This window comes from Dipodomys ordii, unplaced genomic scaffold, assembly GCF_000151885.1.
Source record: "Dipodomys ordii isolate 6190 unplaced genomic scaffold, Dord_2.0 Scaffold3, whole genome shotgun sequence".
In the NCBI taxonomy this organism is placed as follows: Eukaryota; Metazoa; Chordata; class Mammalia; order Rodentia; family Heteromyidae; genus Dipodomys; species Dipodomys ordii.
This window is the reverse complement of record NW_012267219.1, coordinates 9,342,150-9,366,449: the sequence shown is the minus strand read 5'-3', so window position 1 is coordinate 9,366,449 and position 24,300 is coordinate 9,342,150. Positions and strand designations below refer to the sequence as shown.

The 24,300-nt window shown below is 34.1% G+C and overlaps 1 protein-coding gene across 1 annotated transcript in view; it reads right to left on the bottom strand.

Annotated features, from left to right (window-relative positions):
- Positions 1-353: 353 nt before the first annotated feature.
- Cand1 (cullin-associated and neddylation-dissociated 1) overlaps positions 354-24,300 on the bottom strand; it is a 40,337-nt gene continuing 16,390 nt past the window's right edge. The window contains exons 3-15 of the mRNA XM_013021148.1: positions 23,000-23,154; positions 21,358-21,481; positions 19,104-19,360; positions 18,924-19,029; positions 17,693-17,838; positions 14,489-14,781; positions 11,708-11,849; positions 9,643-11,136; positions 8,615-8,710; positions 6,035-6,204; positions 5,790-5,954; positions 4,409-4,516; positions 354-1,889 (exon numbers count right to left, since the gene is read on the bottom strand). Of these exons, the coding sequence (XP_012876602.1) occupies positions 1,665-1,889; positions 4,409-4,516; positions 5,790-5,954; positions 6,035-6,204; positions 8,615-8,710; positions 9,643-11,136; positions 11,708-11,849; positions 14,489-14,781; positions 17,693-17,838; positions 18,924-19,029; positions 19,104-19,360; positions 21,358-21,481; positions 23,000-23,154 (3,481 nt within the window). The 3' untranslated portion in view covers positions 354-1,664. The remainder of the gene's footprint in view (positions 1,890-4,408; positions 4,517-5,789; positions 5,955-6,034; positions 6,205-8,614; positions 8,711-9,642; positions 11,137-11,707; positions 11,850-14,488; positions 14,782-17,692; positions 17,839-18,923; positions 19,030-19,103; positions 19,361-21,357; positions 21,482-22,999; positions 23,155-24,300) is intronic.

The following is a 24,300-nucleotide window of genomic DNA, read 5'->3' as shown; positions in this document are numbered from 1 at the left end:
TTATGCAAATTATGGTATAAGATTATCACCTGCCATATTCTGAAATGGAACTAAATTTCTGGTATGGTTCCATGTCAATATATCAATCCATCAAAATCTTCACTAGTAACAATGTCATCTGAATTGTTATCTGCACATTCAAATCAAGCAGTTACTCTAGTAACTACAGAATGTATCAGTTAAAACCAATGCATATTTGAGATTTTAAGCATGTATTGGAATATAGCAGGAAAAGTATTTCTAATTCACAGTTTCAAAAACAAAGGGTACACTTTTCAAACATCTGTTCGAAAATTGGTCACTCAATTTAACAACTGCCTCCTTCAATACTTGTAAACTGTTTGCACAGCATTAGAAGTCTTTTATTTCAGAAATTATTTCTTACTGTTACAGGAGCACCACAAATTTGAAGGAAGAGTCTACAGTGTGAAATGAGCTCACTGAAGGATACGTTAAATAAAATTCCTACTACAATAGAAGGTACTGCAAAAGCTTTGTTCCCCCTGTACATATCCCTTAATCAGGAAAAGTAGTTAATACTTACCAAATACAATAAGTAAATTAGGTCTATGAGAAATGGGGAAAAAAAGATCTAACTCAACTAAATGAAAATGCTATTAGCTAACAAACTTGTGATAGCCGGCTTCAGAAATTTCCTAATAACAAAAATTAAAAAAAAAAGTATACATGGTATTTGTGTCCTTTAATAATGAATGTAGACATCTAACAATAAAAGAACTATTTTGCTTTAAGAATTTCTAGGTGGGAACATACATACATAAATGGGTAACGAAAAAAAACTGAGTACTTAAATATACAAATTTTAAATGTATAAGAAAATTTGTAATAGAAAAAAAGTGGCAAATTACTGCGTCTTGATTTGCTGAAAACATCTGCAAATTCACACGAGCATTAAGAAAACCAAAGTTTCAAAAATTTACTCCTCTCTCCAGGTTTTGTTTTCTGTGCAAAAATAAATATCTGAAAATTACACTAATACTTTTTAATTTAACTCTTGTATTATGAATAATCTGCACATGCTGTTTTAAAGACAATACATACTTGTAAACTTGCTCATGCAAAATTAGTGTTTGCAATAGGGCTATGTAAATCCTTATACTTAGAAAATGATACCTTGGTTATCTTTTTGAAACTACCAACCCCTCTGAAATATAACCAATCTTATATGGATATTCTCATCTGCCAGCTAAAAATGAATTACGTTGCTGAAAAGTTATATAAGAAAAAGGAACATGGTTTTTGTCTTGCCAGTAGTTTTGATTTTTAAATGAGAAAAGTTATAAAACAAAGAAATTCATGGTCACAAAATTTTAACATTTTAATCCTAAATATTACAGGGCAAATAGATACTGGACCCTATCTCCACATTCCATAAATCCTACCTTTTAGTTTCCATTTTAAATGTTGTCCTAACCACTAAAACAATAGTGGCTTTACAACCTCTGGATTATGGAAATACATATATTTCTGAAATAAATGCTACAAAAACAATGGAAGAAAGCTGAACAAACTGTCTCCATGAAAGGAAAAAAAAAGTGGAACATTTTGAAGTTTTTAGACACTTCTCTTTCCATGTCTTATGATTAACTTGTCAATTCAGTGCATTGTATGGTCAAATGTAATGGTCCCCATAGAATGAACATCTAACTAGTGTCCATTGATTCCAAATTAGTAGATGATGAATCTTTTTGGATACTTTCAAAGATGGCTGCCAGCTCAGGATTAGAACTGATCTGTGACTGGAATTCGCTCATCAGTGGACTCTTCTCTGCTTCTGGAATGGTTAGCAGTGCTGCTACTGCTCTCATGGCAGATCGCTTTAATTCATCTTGTTTCTCAAACTCCTGCTTTACAGAGTTTGCCTTTACCTGTAATAAAGAAAAAACTTAAGATTATATGCTATAAAAGACAGCTCTATTATTAACAAAATTTAAGACATAAGCATAAATAAAGGATAATTACTTATTCTCTTTTAGATTCAAACAGTACACTACATTCTATCCCAGTAGCTGCCTCACTCTTTTAAGGGACTCATATACACAAAGCACTGTCAAAAGGTGAAAATTCTGGCCACATAGTTTAAACAAAATAGAGTTGTGTCTCAATGTCTTATCTCATTTGCTAGTCCTACTTGAGCTAATACCAAAAAACTATGTCTCTTGGCTACTCTATTATTCACTATTTTTCAAACAGTATTTCCACACCTTTATTCATGTAGTTATTAGGTATACAAAGTGCTATTTCATCTTTTGGTCTAAAATAATATCCCAATTTCCCAAAATTCATTTAAAAAAAGATCACTTTCCTCAGCTATGATTCTTTCACTAGCCAGAATCATAGAACCTTAATAACTCCTCTTATTTTCATGTCCCTTTTTAGTTCACTAAATTCTACATACATACAAGATAAAAGCTCATTTCACTTAACATATCTCCAGTCCTATTTTTCTGAAAGTGACATAATTTCATTCTTCATTATAAGTGAATAAAACTCCACTGTGCAGGTAATTTCTTTATGCATTTATCCACTGATGAATATAATTTTGCTATTATGAAAAATGCCACAAACATGGGTACACAGTTATCTTTATTATAAACGGACTTCGATTCTTTCAGATATATACCTAGAATTGGTATTGCTGAATTACATAGTAGTTTGTTTGTTTTTGTTGGTCATGGGGCCTGAACTCTGGGCCTGGGTGTTGTCCCTCAGCTCTTCAGCTCAAGGTTAGCATTCTACCACTTGAGCCACAGCACCATTTCCGGCTCTTTTTGCTTATGTGGTGCTCAGGAATCGAATCCAGGGCCTCATGCATGCAAGGCAAGCATTCTACCACTGAGCTACCTTCCCTGCCCCTACATAGTAGTTTTAATTTTTTGAAACCACACTGGTTTCTTATTTACATTTCCAAGAACAGTTTAATTTTCCCCCTGTACTCTATTTTTTTCCCCTTCCTTCCCTCTTTTCCTTCCACATATGCATTCCTATTGCTTCACCTCCTAGCCTTTTTCCATCTTCCCGTCTCCTAACTTCTGTCTTTTCCTAGTTTCTCTTCTTTTCTCTGTCCCTCTGTATTTGGGAGTGAACTCAGGACTTTAAGCATTCTAGGTAACTATTTTACCAATTGAACCAGGTGAATTCTTTTTGTTTTTTTAGACAGGGTCTCTAGCTTTTGCCAGCCTCACACTTCAACCTTCCCATTTTTGCCTATACGCCATGCCCAACTCCTTTTTGATGCTGTTTTGCTAATAACTGACCTGCCCTCAAACAACAACACTCCTAAGCTGCTGGGATCACAGGCATATGCCATCATGTCTCGCCTTGTTTTTATTTTCTTTATGACTGCCATTCTGAGTTGATTTTGGTACATCATGAGAAACAGATCTAGTTTCACTCTTCTGCAATGGTTGAAGAGGCTGTTGAGTCTTTACTTCAATGTTCTTGAGTATGCTTTATGGTCTTACTTTGGGTCTGTACTCTATAAATGATCTGTACGTCTGTTTTATGGCAGTACCAGGCTGTTTATGAGGTTATTGTGAATGAGGTTATTTTCCTAATTTCTTCATTGGCCAGTTCATCATTGGTGCATGAAAAAGCTACTGGTGTCACGTTCATTCTATATTCCTAACCTAACAAATAACCTAGTGACACAACTAAAGCTCTAAGCAAAACAAGAACAAGCCAAACCCAAAAATCAAGAATAAAAACAAGAGATCAGAGCTGAAACTAATAAACTGGAAACCAAAAGCACATATATACATAAAATGGATCAAACAATGAGCTTGTTCTTTAAAAAGATAAACCATTAGTCATACTAATCAAGAGATAATAGACCCAAACTAGGAAAAAAATTAGAGATGAGCAAGATGAGATAACAGGTATCACTGAAATTCAGAGCACCATCAAGGATTATTGTTCCTAATGCTATTTCAGTGAATTAAGCAATCTAGAAAAACAAACAAGGATATAAATGATCTACACAGATCTATAGAGCAGTGATATTAAAACAATAATAATCTCAAGGACCAGATTGGGTTCACTGCTGAATTCTACCAGACCACTGAAGGACCAACACTAATATGCCTCAAAATAGAAACAGAATAAAATAGCAAAGGAAGGTACTGGCATAATTAAAGCTGACAAACTAGAAGAAAACAATTAAAACTAGAAATCTTGCATTTAAAAAAGTTACACCAGAAAAAAAAAGGTTTTGTTTTGTAGAAATTTTAATTTTAAATGAGAAAATTTATGATACAAAAATAATTCATGATCACAAAATTTTAACACTTTATCCTAAATATTACAGGGTAACAAGATACTGGACTCTCTCCATACTCCAAAATATCCTCCACTAAGTTCAGCCTAATAGATGCCTATCAATAATTACCTTAGTTGTACATGTGGCACGTAATGGCTCAACAAGTCGGTCCAATCTCTGTAGTACTGCACTTGGACAAAGGGTAGAAAGTCGCACCAACATTAAAAATGTTAGCATCTATTAGAAATAGAGAACACAAAATTTATACTTAATGACATTCTATAGACAAAATCCCAATTTCTGACAATCTTTCAACAGAAACATGACTAACTTTCAAACTATATAATTTCATTTTCCTATAATCTGCCATTCAGAATCACATAGATATAGTTCCGCCTGAAGCTCAAGTAAGTTGTAGAGAGATCCAACTATCGTGAACCTAAAATACAAAACTAGAAAACTGGTTTTCTATCTTTGCTGTACTTTAAAATCAGCAAGGAAGCTTTTGGAACATACCCATTCCTCAAGCTCCATCCTCCTAATTTTATTTAACCTATCAGGAGAGGGCTTAAAAAGCTCATGCACATCCCACAATTGAAATTCAATGAACTAGAAAACTGTCAAATTGGAAGAAAAGCTAAATTTCCACTATTTTAGTAGATCTATATTAGACTACAGATAATCCTTTTTCTCTTACACTATTTATGGAATTATTTTAGTTTTGGGGGGAATACACCATTAAATGTTAGGGGATTCAGCTACTACCATTTTATAAAAAATAAAATTGTACAATGACATAATTACTACCATTTTTGTTCTGCTTGGTTGAAGTTACTACAGGAATAGTAGATAAAAAAGACATGCATAACACACACACACACACATTTAATCTTCTAAATCACCCTTACTGTCCATATTTAAAATGGAGAAAAGATAAAAAGCAAATAAGTGTAATAAGCAAAACCCATGCTCAATCTACAAAGCAGTATGACTCTTAAGCTGTTTCTACAAATTGCAGAACAGTTTTTCCATATTAGCCTCTAACAAATTCTTGATATTAAAAATCAAATTACCTCACCAGGTAAACAAAATATGTTACCATTCAGACCACCTCCAAATATAGCCTAAGAAAATTAATCAAGAGAGTACAAGCAAACTAGGAGATTCCATGGGTACCAACTACAGTTAAATATGGAGTTATGCTCTGAACAGCAAAATCTGACTGGACTATTAAAACTTTTGAGGAAAAGAATACATGCAGTAATTATGCACTTAAGCAAGCTGGCACAGCATTTCTTGTCCACTTCTACTACCTCCTTTAATACAAAGAGTTGGATTTTTATGTCCATTTCCATTACTACACCTCTCTATTGCTTCTTCTACTACTTTATAAAATTCTTACTGAAATATTGTTAATCAGTTTTCCCCTTACACACATAAGTAAATTACAGGGGCAAAGCTGCTACAGTTAGGCCTTGTAAAACATTCTATAAAGTCACAAATGTCTTACCTTAATATCATAATGGTCCTTCAAACCATCTTCAACATGGTTTAGAAATTCAAAGATATCTAGTCTATCAAGACAACTGTCTAGAAGTGTATACATACACTCAAAAGCTGCCTTTCTAATATCCAGACCATCATCAACTGTGTGTTTAAATGGACCCATTTCTACCTGTTAAAACAGAAAGGCATATATAAACATGGCATTTACAAGTAAAACACAAACTTAGATTAACAGTGTAATTAAGTTACCTCTCTGATAAGTTCCTTTCTAACTTTTGTTTCATTATAAAGATGTGGAAGAACAGTATCCAAAAGATCCCTTATTAATGATGGCTTGTTATGTGCTGCTGAATTGAATGTAACCAAAGCTACCCTTCTCACATTCAAATCTGGGTCTTCCAAAGTTTTTAGGAAATCACCTGAGGAAAAGCAACATACAATTATGGTGAATTGAAAATATACCCAATATATTTTCTAAACTGGTTTAGCTTATTCTTGATGGTGTCACTGTTATGTCATGGACAAACCTGATGAACTAAGTGAATTATGTAAGTTTATTTTGGTAGCAAAGAAACTATCAATACGTTTTCAACTGATAATCCTTTCTCAGCATCTGTAAATCCAGAGGTTATAGAAGGATAGTCTCTAAAGCTCTCAATGTTACTTTTATAGATACTTTATGAAGAGGTGGGCTGAACAGAAAAGTGATATAGGCAGTAGCCAAAAAGATTAGTAACTTTTAAGAATCTCCTTATACCTCATTCCTATAGTTAAATCAACAGTAACACAAAATTTTAAAGCTGAGAATGTGGCTCATGTTTGTAATCCCAACTACATAGGAGGGGTCTTATAGAAAGATTATAGTCCAAAGCCTGTATAGGCAAAAGCACAGACCTTACCTGAAAAATAAACTAAAACAAAAATTAGGAGTAGAGAGTAAGTGGCAGTGTATTTGTTTAGTAAGCACAAGGTCCTGAGTTCAAACTCCAACTGCCAAAACAATTTAAAAATTTTTTAAATTACATTCAAAGTAAGATTAACAGGTGAGGACAGAAGACTTTGCTTAATAGGGGTGGAATAACAAGTATACCATTTCAACAAATCACAAAGAGAAATGTGCTTTCAAAGGCTCTATTTTATTTGTATTTTCCCTGAGAAATACATGAATTACTTAGAGCAAAAGAGAATTACATGAACAAACTAAAACTTAAAAGGACCAACAAGCAAGGTGGCATCTTGCTACTTCAAAACAGATTTTTTACAAATCTGCTAATTTACAAATGTGGAGAAATTAAAATGCATGTCTTTGAAGTCACAAAGACAGTGATTCATATTTTTATTACGTGTATAACTTTCACGATCAATAAATTGGGAATTATACTTAAGACCTACTGAGCAGAATAAATAGCAATGTATACTGTTGATACAGTATCTGACACCTACTAGGTACATAATTATTTTTCATTATATGATCTATTCTGAAGATTCTTTTAGAACAGACAAGAAAATGAAGAAGCAGTGACAAAAGACTTGAGTATCCATCTGAATCAAAGCAAGCTGACCAAAGGAAAGAGACCTCAGACACTGTGTATTCATAAACGCACTGCATAATTATACCCAGGAAAGTTCCAACATTGATTTAAAAGAATGTGGATACGAAACAACTTCAAACTTTAGTTTAATGTACCACACTAATCCAGTAGACAGTTCTGTATGCATAATTTCTAAACTGGTAGATTAGAAAATCTGCATTCAGTAAAGCATCTGAAATGTAAAATGGTATCACAGACTACACCAATTCCAATTCCTTAGTCCTGGAATTTGTTTTTTAAAAGAAGGTCTTCAGTGATTGTCATGTTCAAATGGCCAAATTCAAAATGACAATTCAACCAGAAAGATTACCACCTGACTAAATATACATTGACCGTATGCACATTGACCATCCAGTTTTGAAAGATGTTTCTCTAGGAATGGGGCACAGGCCTCTTTGTTTCTTCTTGCACAATACAAAAGTGTTCATATATTTTAGAAAAACATTGATAAAAGCAGAACAGAGGCAAGCATTTAACGATATATAATTTATTATTTTTCTTTTCTGGAACACTGCAAAATGGCATGGAGCTATAAAGCTTCTTAGTTAATGTCCCTCTAGTTTCTCCCTGGTACTTCCATTCTCCTATCCTTAGGAAACCACCAAACTAACTTCTAAAAGTTTGATTCCTACCAACTCTAGAGAAACCAATGATAACAACAATAAAATACAGGGTATCGTAAAGTATCAGTAACCCCAGGGGCTAATTCCTGTCTTTACAGATAGAGATACTCTACAGACTTTCTTGGATATCTCATCTTTCTTCTTTTGGGAATTACTGTATCTTAACTTTATCTTCTTTGGCTCTAACTTATGAGACCGTCTCCATAGACCTTGGGAGCTAGAGGGTTAAAAACAGCGATGGAAAATCTAGGGCCTAGTAGCACAAATGTTTATTTTCATCTGAGAAGAAAAGTTCTGACTGGTTTGTTAGATCTAAATCTTTTCGTTTCATTCATAAGAGTTATCTTGGGTCATCTTCAAAATATGATGGTCAGGTATGTTGTTTCTAAAGATATGCTTTGTACTTAGTAGTTTTAGTTCTTTGCAAAATCATCTGGTAATAAATTTCAAACTAAGCAAATATATACAAATGTAGTTTGCTAATGTCATAAGACATACATATCAATATATCTTTAATGACATAATTACTCTATTTCAACTCCCTGGTAATAATTATGATTCTCATGGTCAAAACTCTCCCAAATAGTTAATCAGAACATTTATCTTTAACTCACCTATGCAGTTCTTTAATAGTGGATCAATAGGTTGAGGATGATCAGAAATGGTAAATTTCACAGCTGTAACAACTGAGCTTCGAGCATAGGATGAGCCTAATTAAAAATAAGTTGTAAGTCTATTGGTATATGCTTTTCCAACGACCACAAAATGATTTCAACCACGGCACATAATACCAAATCTCTTTGGTCAAACACGCTACTTTTATAATACTCAGTATACAAAAGGAGCAAAGTTTACTAATGCCTACCTAGCAATCCAAGTCCCAAGGTCAAACCCTAGTACCATAAATTAAAAACAAATTCCAATAGATTTCAAAAGCATTAACTTCTGTGAAAGAGAAAACCAAGCAGCAATGGAAGATGTTAAATCCATATACAAAACTTATAAAATTTTCTTTATATTAAAAAAATACTTAAGAATAGCAATGACACCTTTTTCATTTTAATAGGATCAACACTGGTAAATCCAGAGGAGATAGAGAAGAAAGAGAGAAAAGAGAAAAGAGAGAGATTTGCTGATATAGGGTTTGTTCTCAGGGTTTCCCCCTCTAGCTTTTCTTTCTTCTGCTTGGAGTTGGTACTCTACCATTTTAGCCATGCTTCTAATTCGTTTCTGCTGGTTAAATGGAGACAAGAATCTCCTGAATTTCTTTGCTCTGGCTGGCTTCCAACAAATTCTCCGTTTCTTTCTTAGTATCTCTCATTGGAACTATTTTCCCCACTTTTAATATAATCATTATCAGCAAGCTCTTTACAGTGGATTATTCAGGAGATTTTTTGGATATTAAAAAAACAGCAACATTAGAATGTGTCAGCACAAGGCATTAGATCACTTGTTAAAGTTTAACCTAATTACACTATCCCTCTAAACAACAAAATGTCTTGAATACAGCTCTACATTTTAACACTTTTTCAGCATATATTTAGCTTTTACGTATAAAAAAAGACATCACCCTTTTAGAAGCTATCTTTCAAGGTAACAAATTAACAATAACACTTTTAAATAAGAAAATCTAGATACCCACCTGATATCAAATACCCCTTAAGCCGTGGAAGAAGAGTTTCTGGATCAATTAAAGTGAGTTTTCCTAGACATTCAGCAACAACATTTCTGGTACCTTCTTCTGCACACTCACAGTGCTTTAGTAATAAGGCCCAGATGTTTTCCACATATGGTTTAAGGCCCACCACTGATGCAGAGCTAATAATTTCTTTCAAAGAATGAAGCAGAAGATACTGCCGTTTGGGTTGACTGGTTATTTCTTGTAAGACAAATGGTAGGTATTCAGGAAGGTTGCCCACACTAATGCTGCCTAATGCATAGGATGCAGCTGATTTCACTTCTTCACTAGGAGATGAGAAAGCTTCTAGTATTACAGATTTTAGTTCCAATTGCCCACTTAGGTCAATATGATGCCCAACCTCTCCAAGAGAAAGGAGAGCTAAGAGGCGAATAGAATCTGTTGACCTTGAGTTCTTGACATCTTGAATAAACTGACCTACTACAGCTGGGCCTTCTTTAGGGCATGCTCGAGTAAGGGCAGCTACACATTTGGCAATGGAATAATAAGACTGCTTATGAGTAAGCGCTGTGCTCTGGGAGTAAACTGGACCAGTCAGCATGCGCAACAAATCCATGTATCCTAGATTATTTGTTCCAGTGACAACCAGAGCTTGGAAAAAGTCTAGCATGGCACTAAGAGCTCCCCCTTGCAATAAGGGGGATCTCACAAGTCCAATAAGTTCATTGAGAATAGATCCACTTATCTTTGAAAGGGAAGAGGGATATACTTTTGCCAGGGTAGTAAGAAAACTAATAGCCATCTGTGAGACATGCATATCACTTTCACTGATAAGAGGTGGGAGCTCATCTAGAACTGCATCAATCATGGCTGCTGTCAAGCTGTCACTATAGTTTTTAATTAGAATATCTAGGGCAGAAAGAGTACCCAGTTTCAAAGCTCTCTGGTTTTTTCTGAGGAATGAAGCAAGGATAGGAACCCCTTCTCCCAGCACAGGCCTCAAATCTATTTTCAAAGGTGACCCAGCAATCAGTGTCAATGCCTTCACTGTAGTTAATCGGGTAATTTCATTCTTTAGTCTCTCCAAGAAAATCTGGAGTGTATTAGGCAAGTCAGAACCCAAATTGTCTCCAAGGTTGCAAATAATCTGTCCCATACAAGAAATAGCCCTTTCCTTGACTTCCTGGTCAATGTCAGCTGCTTTTAACCTCTTAATGGTACAGGTAAATAGATCTTTGATGTAGGGAGTTGCATCAAACGAGGAAGGCTGATCTAAAGGCCGGATTACTTTGACAAGCTGTTGGGTAACAAGAAGGGCTTCTGATGTAATCTTGTAAAATGGGTCTCCAACACAAGCCACCACTGGAGAAACCAAAGCCTGAACATGAGGATGGAAGACTTGAGGAGAATGATTACAGAGGATTACATATAGGCAGGACAAAGCATCAATCTTCAAATTTGATGAGCTTGATTTATCATTCAGTGAGAAAATGATTCCTAAAATACCAACAAAAAAAAGTACTCATTTTTGTGTAGGCTTAATAAAAAATTAAAAACCAACCCACAAAATATTCTTGAGGTTCCCACCCTTGTATTATCTCTAAGTAGTAAAATTTTATAATCTCTCTATATATAGTATGTGTGCCTGTCCTGAATTTTTTACTCAAGGCTAACACTTTACCACTTGAGCCAAACTCCACTTCCACATTTTCTGGTGCTTAACTGAAGAGTGTCAAAAACATTCCTTCCCAGGCTGGCTTTGAACCCATGATTCTCAGATCTTAGCCTCCTGAGTAGTCAGGATTACAGGCATGAGGCACCAGTACTCTGCAATAATCTGTACTATATATTAAAACCAAAGACAGTTTGGGTTTAAATTTTTAAATTTACATTTCAAGACAGTAAGATTAAAAAAAAATTAACTTTTTACTTGCAGATCCCTCACTTCACATGTACAAGATGGCTGTTCAAAGCTGTCACAAATATCCCCTCTTTAAGGGAAATAATTATGTTTCCCTAAGTATTAAAATAAGAAGTTCCCAAAGACACTGATTTTTTTCTTACATACCTGGTACAAGTACAGGAATATGTTGTGTCAGGGCTCCAGGTAATACATTTACCAGTTCAGTTAACATGTTAAAACAACATTGTCGGGTCTTCACACTTTTTTCTTTCATCTGTTTGTGCAGAGCTTTAACAATGTTGGGAACCTGTAAATATCACATACTCATTAGCTGGCTTTTTAATTGGTAGTTCCTCAATAAACAATGAATTATGGGGGAATGAAGACAAAGGGAAGAACTGATCTTTTTGGGTTACATTTCATTTCTCTGCCAACAGGGATTTGTTAGATATGAGGTAAGTTTGCTGAATGTTCTATCTATGTTCTCTTGTAACTATAACAATTTTTTAAAGCTGTCATTTAGCTTCCTACAGAGTAACAAAATAGTCTTATTAAACAAAATATTAGATATATATAAGTCAAAGGCAGGAAAAAAATTATGGAAAAGTAACCATAAAATAGCCATGCCCCCACCTACTTCTTGCTATTACAATAAAGACAAAGTAAAATCACTTGGGGAATTTTTCTAATGTTTGGTTTGTCAGTAAAACTTACAATTTGTAAATCTAAAGATGCCAGGTTACAAATTGCGACTCTAAAATTCCCCAATAAAAAAGCAGAAAGAGATTAAGCACCCTATCTACCACCACATAGAAACAAACCATAACTGAACAATGATCTGAGAAGTAGGCACAAAAGAAATGATCTAATTCATGCTCGCTTCGGTAGCACATACACTAAACGTGGAACGACAGAGAAGATTAGCTTGGCCCCTGCACAAGGATGACACGCAAATTTGTGAAGCGTTCCATATTTTTTGTATTTTATTATATTCAATTATTCCATCATAATTTATTGATTTCCTTATCATTGAGCATTTTTCCCTTAGTCTAAAGGATTTCAAAATAAATGTCCTTAAGTCATCACATGTGAATCTGTACTTATTTAGTGTTTTTCTAGACATTAGATTACTAAACTAGGATATATTAACATTTTATGATCTTAAATTCATATTGCCAATAAAACTTCCAGAACAAAAAGAAAAAAAAAGAAAAAAAGAAAAATGGTTTATGGACAATGTTGTATTAAAATAAAATCTAAAAAGTTGTCATATCATAATTTTTATACAAATGTGGCAAAAGACTATAAGGAATGTGCAAAATTTAGGACTGTTTTGTGATAAGACTAAATCTTAATTTTTGTTTCCACTTTGCAAATGTCCCAGTTAATCACTGGAGTTTCTGCAGATCCATAGTATCTGAAAAACTAGCTGTCTTACTTGCAAGTGTTTTACCTGTACTTGAGGCAAATTTGGTCTAAATTCCAAAAAATGATGTTTATTTGCCTTTGTTATTTTCACCAAGAACAACTTGCATCTCTGTGTAAATACCTTTAGGTAGAGCTGCTACATTTAGCTAGTCACTAATTAAATTTCTTTGCATAAAATGAGCAATTCATTCAATAAATTCATATATTTTTCAAGAAAAAAAAAGAAATGATCTAATTCTCTATAAAACTCAGAATTCCTGCTGATTCTACTAAATGTTTTGCATTCTATATACTTACTGCTTCTACTTTATCCCATTCACTTCTATATTTATTATTCAATGTTCAGTTATAATTAGGTTCTCAATTTATTTGCATTAATTGGAAACTAGATATAGTGTGTTACCTCTTCCTCCTATAGTTTAATGTCTTTCAACATCTGTTTCATAACCTATAAAAACAGATGTAAGATTGACAGAGCCCCCCCACCCAAAAGCTGGTATAAGAACTACATATAAAGTAAGGAAATACCCAGTATGTAGCAAATATTTAAAAAGAGCTATATAGTTTAATGTTTAGGATTTTATGGAAAAAATGCCAGGTGAAAAATTAGTTATTTTAATAAGGGCGATGTGTCAAATATTTGCAATCTAGTAGGAAGTGCATATACTGAAATTACACAGATCATATTTTATCTTTTACTACCCTGGGTAAATATTTCTAAATTAACCCTTATTACAAATGAAAAAAGCAAGATTTAATAAATGACTAAAAAACTTGTCTAAGACAACTCAACTAAATAGGATTAGAAACAAAGAGGACTCTATGACCCCACAGCTCCATTTGTATTACGACTCCTCCATTAATATCAAAGATAAAGTTTTACTGAACCTTAAAAAAAAAAATCAAGAATGCTTAGAGAAGAAAAGAAAAGAGAAAAGAAGTGGAGTTGTGGCTCAAGTGGTAGAGTGCTAGCCTTGAGTAAAAAGAAAACCTCAGAAACATCACCCAGGCCGAGTTCAAACCTTAGAATTGGCTGGCACACACACACAAAAGAAAAAAAGCTTAAAAATTAAACAACTTACAGTGGATTAACAGCTACGTATATGTACCCCAGAATGTTGCACTTCTATAAAGATATTCTGCAAGTCCTATTTTTCTTCTTGGTACCAGGATTTTGAACTTGGGACTTCAAGAACTCTATTACTTGAGACACACCACCAGTCTTTTTGTTTTACTGACTGTTCACACAGGCTTTCATTTCAGGCTTCCTGCTTAGCTGGCCTCAGCCTATCTATTCCTACCACTTACCTGGGATTACAGGCATAAAACACTACATTTGGCTTGTTCTTTGAGACAAGATCTTACTTTTTGCCTTGAATCTAGATCTCCAATCTTGATGCCCCCCTCAAGCATTTGGGATTACAAGTGTGAGCTACTATACTTGACTTTTAAAACTCAGATTTTCACTTATAAGTAACTCTTCAAGTACCACATTTAAAATATTATTTATAAACTGACCTGACTCTGAAGCATTGTTAAAGGTGTTTCTCCCTGTTCCATTGCATCAGGGTCACATAGCCAACTTTGTACAGGACGAGTTTGCTTCAAAAGAGAAAGGTAGGCATGAAAAACATCCGCCTTTACATTCTCTTCACGCTCTTTAAACCTGGATATCAGTGCCGGGGATACAGTCTTGTAGAATTCAGGAAGCATTTCATGCCTTGTGCTAACTACGGCATCCAGGCACTTAGCAGCAGCGCGTCTCACTTTCCAACTCATGTCATCATCATCACTGTATTCATCATCACTCCCTAAAGGAAAATTTTAATGTGAATAGGCTATCAATGATAGGGATGGAACATCACTGGATGCTGAGTAAATTGGTATTCTTAACCAAGAGTTATTCTAACTTTTCATTAATACATACAGCAGCAGGCAGATTTAGAAAAAACTAGAATTTAAAACATATTCAGAGCTTGTTACTTACTTACATAGGCTTAAAAAAAACTATGATTGCACTTTTAATATAATTTTAAATATAATTTATTAATCTGCTTCTTATAGTCCTTGAAATAATTAACATAAAAATCTTTAGAGTATAATATGAAAACCACAAGTTTTTTAACTTTTGAGATAAAACTAAATCCAACAATAGGATAGTTTGAAATGAAGTATAAAATGAACTTATGGCTATAGATTACAACAGTTACAAATAGAGTAGTTAAAAATCCCCTTCTACACTAGCCATGAGCTGAGGAGTTCAGTGACAATACCCAGGCCCAGAGTTCAGGCCCACAACTGGCCAAAAAAAAAAAAAAAAACCCAGAAAAATCCCCTTCTAGTTTTCTGAAGGAGAAAGAATCCTAACATCAGCCTCATAACTAAGTTTATCCATGTGCTGTATTATTAGGGCAAATATGTCAATTTACAACCATTCACAATTTTGCCTGAAGAAACCATGCCCTTATTTACAGCAAGAAAATGCTGCCCACTTAACAACAGCCCGGGCTGTTTCCAAATGCTGGCTATTGTAGCCAGTAACCCATCCACAAACACTGAGGATCATTTTATGATATAGTCTTATCTAAGAATAGAGTAAACAATACTTCTGCGTGTGTATCAAGAAAATGTGGCACACATGCACTCTTGCGCATGTGCACACACAGTGGAATAGATTTTATAGATAAAATAGATTAAATTCATTCACCCTAGGACAATAGTAGGAAAACTCAATATAGGTAAAACTCAAGGCATTTGATTTACTCACCAAGACCTTTTTAGTAAAAGTTAAAAGATACTAACAAAATAGACATTAAAAAGAAAGCATTTCCCCCACGGCAAGATAATACAAGCTGCATCCCCAAAATTAAGTTTTACTTAAAACAGGTTTTTAAAAAATTACCAAATGTCCTAAGACTCTACTTATTTAATGAGCCACAGTAACACCACAGTAGAAAGGCATTTGGTTACACTTAATCCATGTTAGTTATAAAGTATCTAAAGGACTTGGGTTTGTTATTTAGCATGCTGAACACTTTCAGTGAACCTTCATTGGAAGGCATCTATAATACAAGCTCAGGTTTCTCTTTCTTCATTAATATACCAAATTTACAAGGTGCCTTCTGTGAGCCAAGCACAGTTCTGGGCACTAAACCAGTAAAGAGAAGAAAACTTTTAGTCTTCATGAAGATTGTATTCTTGCAATGAAAGATTAATTATAACACGATTAAGTATGATAAAGTTAAAATGCTATAAAAGGAAATAAGGGCATAAAACGTGAGAAAAAGCTCTGAGATGGTAGGGATGTAAAAGAGTTATAATGTATAACCTTAAGATTATTTTTGACTAAGAATAATGAATATGTTCCATTCTAAGATGAAAAAGACTAAAGAATAAAGGGTGGGGAATAGAGTAAGGAAAGATAATTTAGATATCCAACCTGTAATATAAATTAAGCAGTCATATATAAACCAGGACTCACATGAAATATCTGAAAAGCAAAGGTAAGATATAAGCTACTACTAAGAACAGAGATAGTCTAAGCTTAGTGGTCAGAGGGATGAGTAACTAGCATAGAAAATCAAGGAGTAATCTTATTTTTTTAACATTTAGAAATAGCCCAGATGCCCCTAAAAAGACTGAATCAAGAAAATGTGGCGCATACACACACACACACACACACACACACACACACACACAAACACACACACACACAAACACACACACACACACTCACTCACAATAGAATTTTACTCATCTATTAGGAAGAATGGTATTACACTGCAAAGAAATGGACAGACCTGGAAAAATTACGCTAAGTGAAATAAGTCAGGACCAAAAAAGACATATCTTTTCTCTCATATGTGGAAGCTACAACTAATATATAAATGTACAAGTGAACACATATGGGGTTGTATACAAGTGGACACAAAATATTAACTGAAGTAAAGTATTTGCAGGACAAAACTCTTAAGGTATAATTTCTTAGAAAACCAACTCTTAGTTTTAACAAAATACGAGGAAACTGGCACTTGAAAAAAGCATAGTGGGGCAGGAGAGTTGTCACATGGAAAGGGTATACAAATGGAGACAGGAAAGTGGGGAATACAGTCATAATATTCAATCCATATTCTAAGAAATAAAAGAAAATTAAGGGATGGGATATTTGCAAGAAAAATGACGAAAGGGGTGACAAATGACCAAGATGCATTTTACTTTATAAACTGATTTGTTGAAATGGTAACTCTTTCTGTACAAGTAACAATAAAAATATAATTAAAAAATTCTTTAATGTTGCTCACACTATCAACAGGCAGAGGCAAACATTTGTTATCTTATGTACTTGTGCACATTTTTTAAAGTTTTCTTGTAGAGGAGAGAAAGTGGGCAGTACTTGCTAAGAGTACATAAGGATAGAGGCTTTTACTAGGGTCTTTCTAAAAGACGGGCAAAATTAAAAGTTTTTAGGATCACAATACTTAGTATATTTCATTAATATAACTATGAATAAACAAAACATTCTCTCAATACCAAACTGCTCTGAATATGTTTATCTTCAGATTCAATTTTTAAAAAACTTACTTACATTCTACAAAAACATTTTGTAGAAAATCTGAATGCTAAGCAATGGAGAAATTTACATCTAAGAATCATCTTTGTGTACAACTCTGGATTCTATTCTGAAATTTAACAAATAGATTCCTTTGATTCCATTTGAAATACCTTGATCATCATCATCAACACCATCAGCATCCATAGCATTTTCATCTTCATCCTCATCATCATAATTATAATTTGGATCATAGGTAAGATATTTAAGACAAATGTTTATTATGGTGGAAACATGAGGATATACTTCCTTAGGACATCTGAAGACGAAGACAAAAGGTGCTGTAAATAACTAGTTTCTCCTTTACTAACCATCTATTACCAACAATAACATGTTTCCCAGATCAATCTTTTTCTCATTGTTTCAAACAATTTCAATTTGTTTATTTAAATTTTAAGATGAGCTCCCCCACACATACACACACATTTTTAACACTTAATGAAGGGAAATTAGAGAGAAATTGGTAATATGTTCTATCTTCTCAAGTTAAAGACCAGATCTAGGAGAATAAGCTCTTCAACAACTTGCCTTATACGCAAAATTGTCAGTGTACAATCATTCAGCTTGGTTCTCTAGCTATATGTTTAGGACAGAATATATAAACATGGGGGGAGGTGGGCAACAGAGGCTCATGCCTATAATTCTAGCTACTCAGTAGGCTGAGATCTGAGGCTGGCAATTTAAAGCCAGCCAGGCAAGAAAAGTCTTTGAGACTCTTACCTCCTTTTAACCCCTAACAGCCAAAAGTAGAACTGTGGCTGAAGTGGTAGAGCACTAGCCTTTAGCACAAAAACTCAGGGGCAATACTCAGGCCCAGAGTTCAAGCCCAAAACTGATATGCACATGTGCATGCATGCACACACGCATGCACACCCACACACACACAAACACACCAATCACTAAACTATTATTACATTATCCAATCATACAAAGGCAAAAGTATCTGCTAACCAGTACGGCTTCCTAATACCTAAGTGCACTTATTATTTTATTAAAATGTTTACAAAATACTAGTGAAAGTTTCCAAGTTGAAAAATCATTGTCCTAACAAACCAGATACAAAAAAAATCTAAAAAAGAAATCTGAAAAGACACAAAATTCAATGTCTATTTCTCAGATACCTTATCCTGCTACTCTCTGAAGACAAAAATAAAGTGCCTTTCTCAAGTTCCTTACTAGAGTCCTAACTAGGCAAATTCTCAACATGACAGCTTTAAGTAATATAGTTATGTTATAAAAAGCTAAAATCCTGTAAGCTGTTTCTCCATATGCATCTAATCTAGATCTTAATTACTCTATCATTAAGGGAAATTTTTTAAGAAAATGAAGAACTTAAAAACTTACCTTCTCACAAATGATTCAAAGGCTTGAATGCAGTACTCTCTTAATTCATCATCATCTACATTACAAAATTTTACCACCAAAGGAATTATCTTCTCAAGGTATTCACCTACACAAAGCATACAACTGCTTAAAAACTATAATGTTTAAGTGACAACTTTAAAATATTTTAAAATGTCTTACCTATTCTATGACCAGCTTGTCTACTAATAGCAGCAATACACTGAATATAGGTTCTTGTTGTTGACATGGAATCATTTTTGGACAACTCTGACAATAGATGTTCAATAAGATCTACGAAGACTATATTTCCACAGCTCATAACCAGATGGCCAAGAGCAATAATGGTTCTTTTCCTCACTGCAAGTCTAGGACTTGTCAACTGGGGAAGTAGGCAGGTCAGGATTGAAGGATGAAAATTAACAAGAAGTCCTCCTTGCCTAAAAAAAAAAAAAAAAAAATGAATTTAAGATGGGTGCTATTAAAATGTCTGCCCCTTTAAGCTCAATGTAAATAAATAATCAGGATATAAATTTAGTTGAAATAAATCTAAATTCCAAATAAAAGGAAAACTGAATTCTCCCTCTTCCTATTAACACAACTAAAACCTATTAAAAGTGTATGCAGGGGCTGGGAAGGTGGCTCAGTGGTAGAGCGCTTGCCTTGCATGCATGAGGCCCTGGGTTCCATTCCCCAGCACCACATAAGCAAAAAAAAAAAAAGCCGGAAGTGGAGCTATGGCTCAAGTGGTAGAGTGCTAGCCTTGAGCTGAAGAGCTGTGGGACAGCGCCCAGGCCCAGAGTTCAGGCCCCATGACCGGACCCAAAAAAAAAGTGTATGCAGATTTGAGATTGATTCCCAAATTACTTCCAGAATCTAGATTTTTATCTCCTATTTTAAAACATAAAATCCAGTGGCGAGGCAAAGCACCAGACTAAATCAAACAATGATCACATCACTCTCCTATCTAAGATCTTTTAATGATATTCTCTATTGATTACAGTTCTTGAAAAATTAACATTCATATTTGATTTTTTTTGTTTTTTGTTTTTGCTGGTTGTGGGCCTGAACTCTGAGGTGCTGTCCCTCAGCTCTTCAGCTCAAGGCTAGCACTCTAGCTACTTGAGCTACAGCACCACTAACAGCTCCTAACACTCACATTTGAATGACTGCCTCCCTTGCTGTTTTTCTCTAGACAGTATCACTGATCTCCATACAATATCATTCTTATATAAAGATCAATGAATCGAGGGCTGGAAGTTGGCTCAGTGGTAGAATGCTTGCCTCGCATGCATGAGGCCCTGGGTTCAATTCCTCAGTATCACATAAGCAGAAAAAAGACAGAAGTGATGCTGTGGCTCAAGTGGTAGGGCACTAGCCTTGAGCTGAGGAGCTGAGGGACAGCACTCAGGCCCAGAGTTCAGCCCCCACAACCAACCAAAAAGAAGATAATTAATCAATGGTTATTCAAACATGTATAATATGCCAACAGTGTCAGTGATTAAGTCACACACAGGACTAGTCTAAGACTGTACTCTCACTGTTTATCAAATTACATTCCCTACCTCAATATGTCCCTAATCTACCCCAATGACTTCTTACTACTATACTATTCATTGTATAATATGGAACAATAGAATACATGCCAACATTTCTCATGCCAACATTTATAGATATATTCTGAATAAGCAGATACATTCATGTATTGAAGTGCTACCCATTCAAATACCACTATTTTCATAAAAAAAACTTCGTTGAACATGCTCCCAATTAGTCTTCAGTCTCTTTCTGCCTTCTAGTTACTGTATTTTTATCTCCAACAGTAAAGTATAAGCTTTTTGTGTACGTGATGCTAAGAGCTCATCACTATAATACATACTTTTCTCTTACAGTAAAGTGTAACTTTTCTGTATGTGATGGTAGTATATCTACATTACTACATAAACTACTATAATTCATATATAATATTTCATATGTAGACATTTGAATTAACCACAAAGTCAGAAATAATAAAGAACTAAAACAAGAAACTAAAATTGATAGGTCTTTTAAGGTATATTTTCAAGGAGCTGCTCAAGTTTGTCTGTCCAAGTTGAAAAACAACAAGTCAAGTTCATCCTTCCCCCCAACATGCAGTATAAACAGTAAAACAAAGCATAAACTGCGCTTAATTTTTAATTCTGTGAACAAAAATTTGTGAAGACAATAAAAAATTGCAAAACTTAAATTCATCTTTCAGAATTCACTTTTCAGAACTATGAAACATTTCCTACACAATAGTATGTAATATTAGCTTATGAATCTCCTTGCCTTCAATCACACATATTTAAAAAACAATTTAAACATGAATAATTTTGGATCACACTTTATTAGGATTTACCAAAAGTGACTTGTAATAAATGAATATATCTATATTAAAATTAATACAATAATTTACCTGCTCAACATATCAGCCATAATATCCAAAGCTTCTAGCTGAACAGAGACATCTTCCTGTTTTGCTATTGCACTGGTAAGACGTCCAGTAATCTTTTTACATACATTAGCAGCTAATGCAGAGCCTACGTGAATAGTAAGCCAAAACAATTTCAAAGTAAGAAATGTTCAGAGTCTACCTTATATCCATAGTAGTTACCAAATATTCAACAAAACTATACATGAATTTCAAACAACATAGACACAAGCAAGAATTACAAATTGTAACTGCAAAAAAGTAAATAGGAAACAGAATAAACAAGATTCCACAGACTTTACTGGGTAACTACTGAATGCTGTCTCGAAGGCCAGTAGTATCTATTATGCATTTATTAAATTTGAAACACAGCTGAATGAGTTTTCTCTATTTCATTCCTCTTTGCTAGTAACCTGACCTTTAGTGAGTTAAAGAACATAATTGAACTCTAATGTCTAACAGTTTCTTTAAAAGAAAAATTAATAGAAAGCTGTAACCTCCCATAAGGCTCTTTATAACACAAAGATTATATTACGCAAGTTCATTATAAAGCAGAAATGTTGTTTGAGAACCCAAATATCAGGGGCATCATTAAATTAGGTCATGTTGTTACTGACAAGCAAGACGGAAAAAGGAACTTGTAACTGTAAAAGAATCTGAATGATCTCCCTTGCTCGCCCCCCCAATTCTTGTTAAAACCAAACAGAAATAATCTGAATATAAATGTTACAGTGGGGGGAGGGGATGAAGAAAATATAACTAAACAATGTACCTCAGAGTTGGTAGAATGTGATTGAAATAACTACTTAGTATATTTAGTAAAGACAAAGTTAACGTTAGTATAATCTTCCACAAGTGCTGGAAGGATTGAATTCAGGGACTTACATATGATAGGGAAGTACCCTACCATTGAGCTCTATCTCCAGCGCAAGATGAAAGATTTCAATCTTTCAATCAAAATACGAGTGAATAACCTAATATCTCTGAATTTCAGTTCCTCCACGTAAGAACTAATGGAGGATAATAAAATCTTCCATATAGTTGATATTTAGAATAAATGAAACAACACACAAAGAACAATTAACATTAGTAACATTGTGAATAAGCACTTAAGTAAATGAACGAAAATAATATATCTGGACATATATAACCAATCTAAATCTTCCCACAGAATAAGACTATGATAATTTCATACCATTTGTAAAAGAAATAGTAACTTTCAAACTGCTAATATTAACAGCTTAGTAGACCAAGACCAATTCTAAACATTACTTAGATGTTTTTGTCAGAGACCAAAAGTTAAGTAACAAAGTAATTACAGTTTTAAAATACCTAGTTGAAAAACGTTCATCTTTAAAAATACTTGTCAACTAACTAGAGCTATCTATGTCTTAGCTATGTCTAATTTTACATAATCTTAATGCAAAATAAAATTCACATTGGAAATAGAAAATCAGAATTCAACATTTTGGTTATCTTTTCTCTCATTGCAAAGGTTACCACACAATTCTAGTTTATCTATAGTCATGCTACATCAAATTGTTCCAATATATATAAAATTCTTCAGAACTGACACTTATAACACAGTTGAAAAAGTCCTTAAAAAGAAAATAGTGCTCTTCCTTACCACTGGAAGCTGGAGGAAGTTCTCCAATTACTGTTTTAAGGCCAATACTTGAAATATCTCGAAGCTGTTCTTTATCAGAAAGCATATTAGTGCAGAGAGTATCTACAATTGTCTCTACTTGATATTCTTTCACTTTACTCACTAAAGGGCCAAGACTGTAATATAAAGAAGAAAAGTTCTTTTAAAATCTAGGCATAGATACAGATACAGACACAGACACACCCACTTGAAAAATAGACTAGAAATATTAATTTGGCTTTAGCAACTGTCAATTTGACCAAGTGCACACCATACCTGTATCACAAAGAATATACAAATAAGGATGTTTAAAAAAAATTTTGATCGCTAAACTCCTTGTAGTTGGTTGCCAATTTTTTTCCCACAGGTTTTCATCTTATGAAACTGAAGATGATTTACAACAGTTCTTTGAACAAAACACTGGGTCTAGAAAAAAAAAGAAAGCCTACCAAACACTCAAAAACTGTATACCCAGTGAAACTGCCCTTTATATTTCAAGACAAATTAGAAAATTCCAGATAAAAACTAAGAGAAATGAATCACCACCAACTTTGTTGTACAAGAACTGTCAAAGGAATTCTTTTTGTATTTTTATTTTTTGTTGGCAGTGTGGCTTGAACTCTGGGCCTCAGTGCTGTCCCTCAACTCTTCAGCTCAAGGATAGCATCTACCACTTGAGCCAAGGTATCACTTCCGGTTTTCTAGTGGTTTATTCAAGTTAAGAGTTTCACGAACGTTCCTGCCTGGTCTGGCTTTGAACACGATCCTCAGATCTTAGCCTCCTGAGTAGCTAGGATTACAGGTGTGAGCCACCAGTGTCAGGCTAAAGGAATTCTTTAAGGTAAAGGAAAATGAAACCAGGTGGTAACTTGAATTAGCAGAAGGGAAAAAAGATCACCAGAAACGGCAATTGTGTCAATACACAAAAGGCTATATTTACAGAACTGTATTTTTCCCTTTCAAACCACAAAGAATGCTCTAGTATAGAAACACAAGCATATAGATACTTAATATATAAGAAAAAGCCATAACACAAACAAATGTAGTAAGGTAAATGGAATCACATTATAGCAAGGTTTACATAGCTTATATCTAATGGTTTATTAACTTTAAACAGGTTGTGATAAATTAACTTTAGATTGTGATAATCCCTAGCCTCTGAAAAGATGTATGTAAAAAGTCAACAGAACTCATTTGTTAGGAAATGGAAAAACTTGGAAAAAATTATATTAAGTGAAGTAAGCCAGGCCCAAAGAAACATAGGTCCCATGGTTTCCCTTATT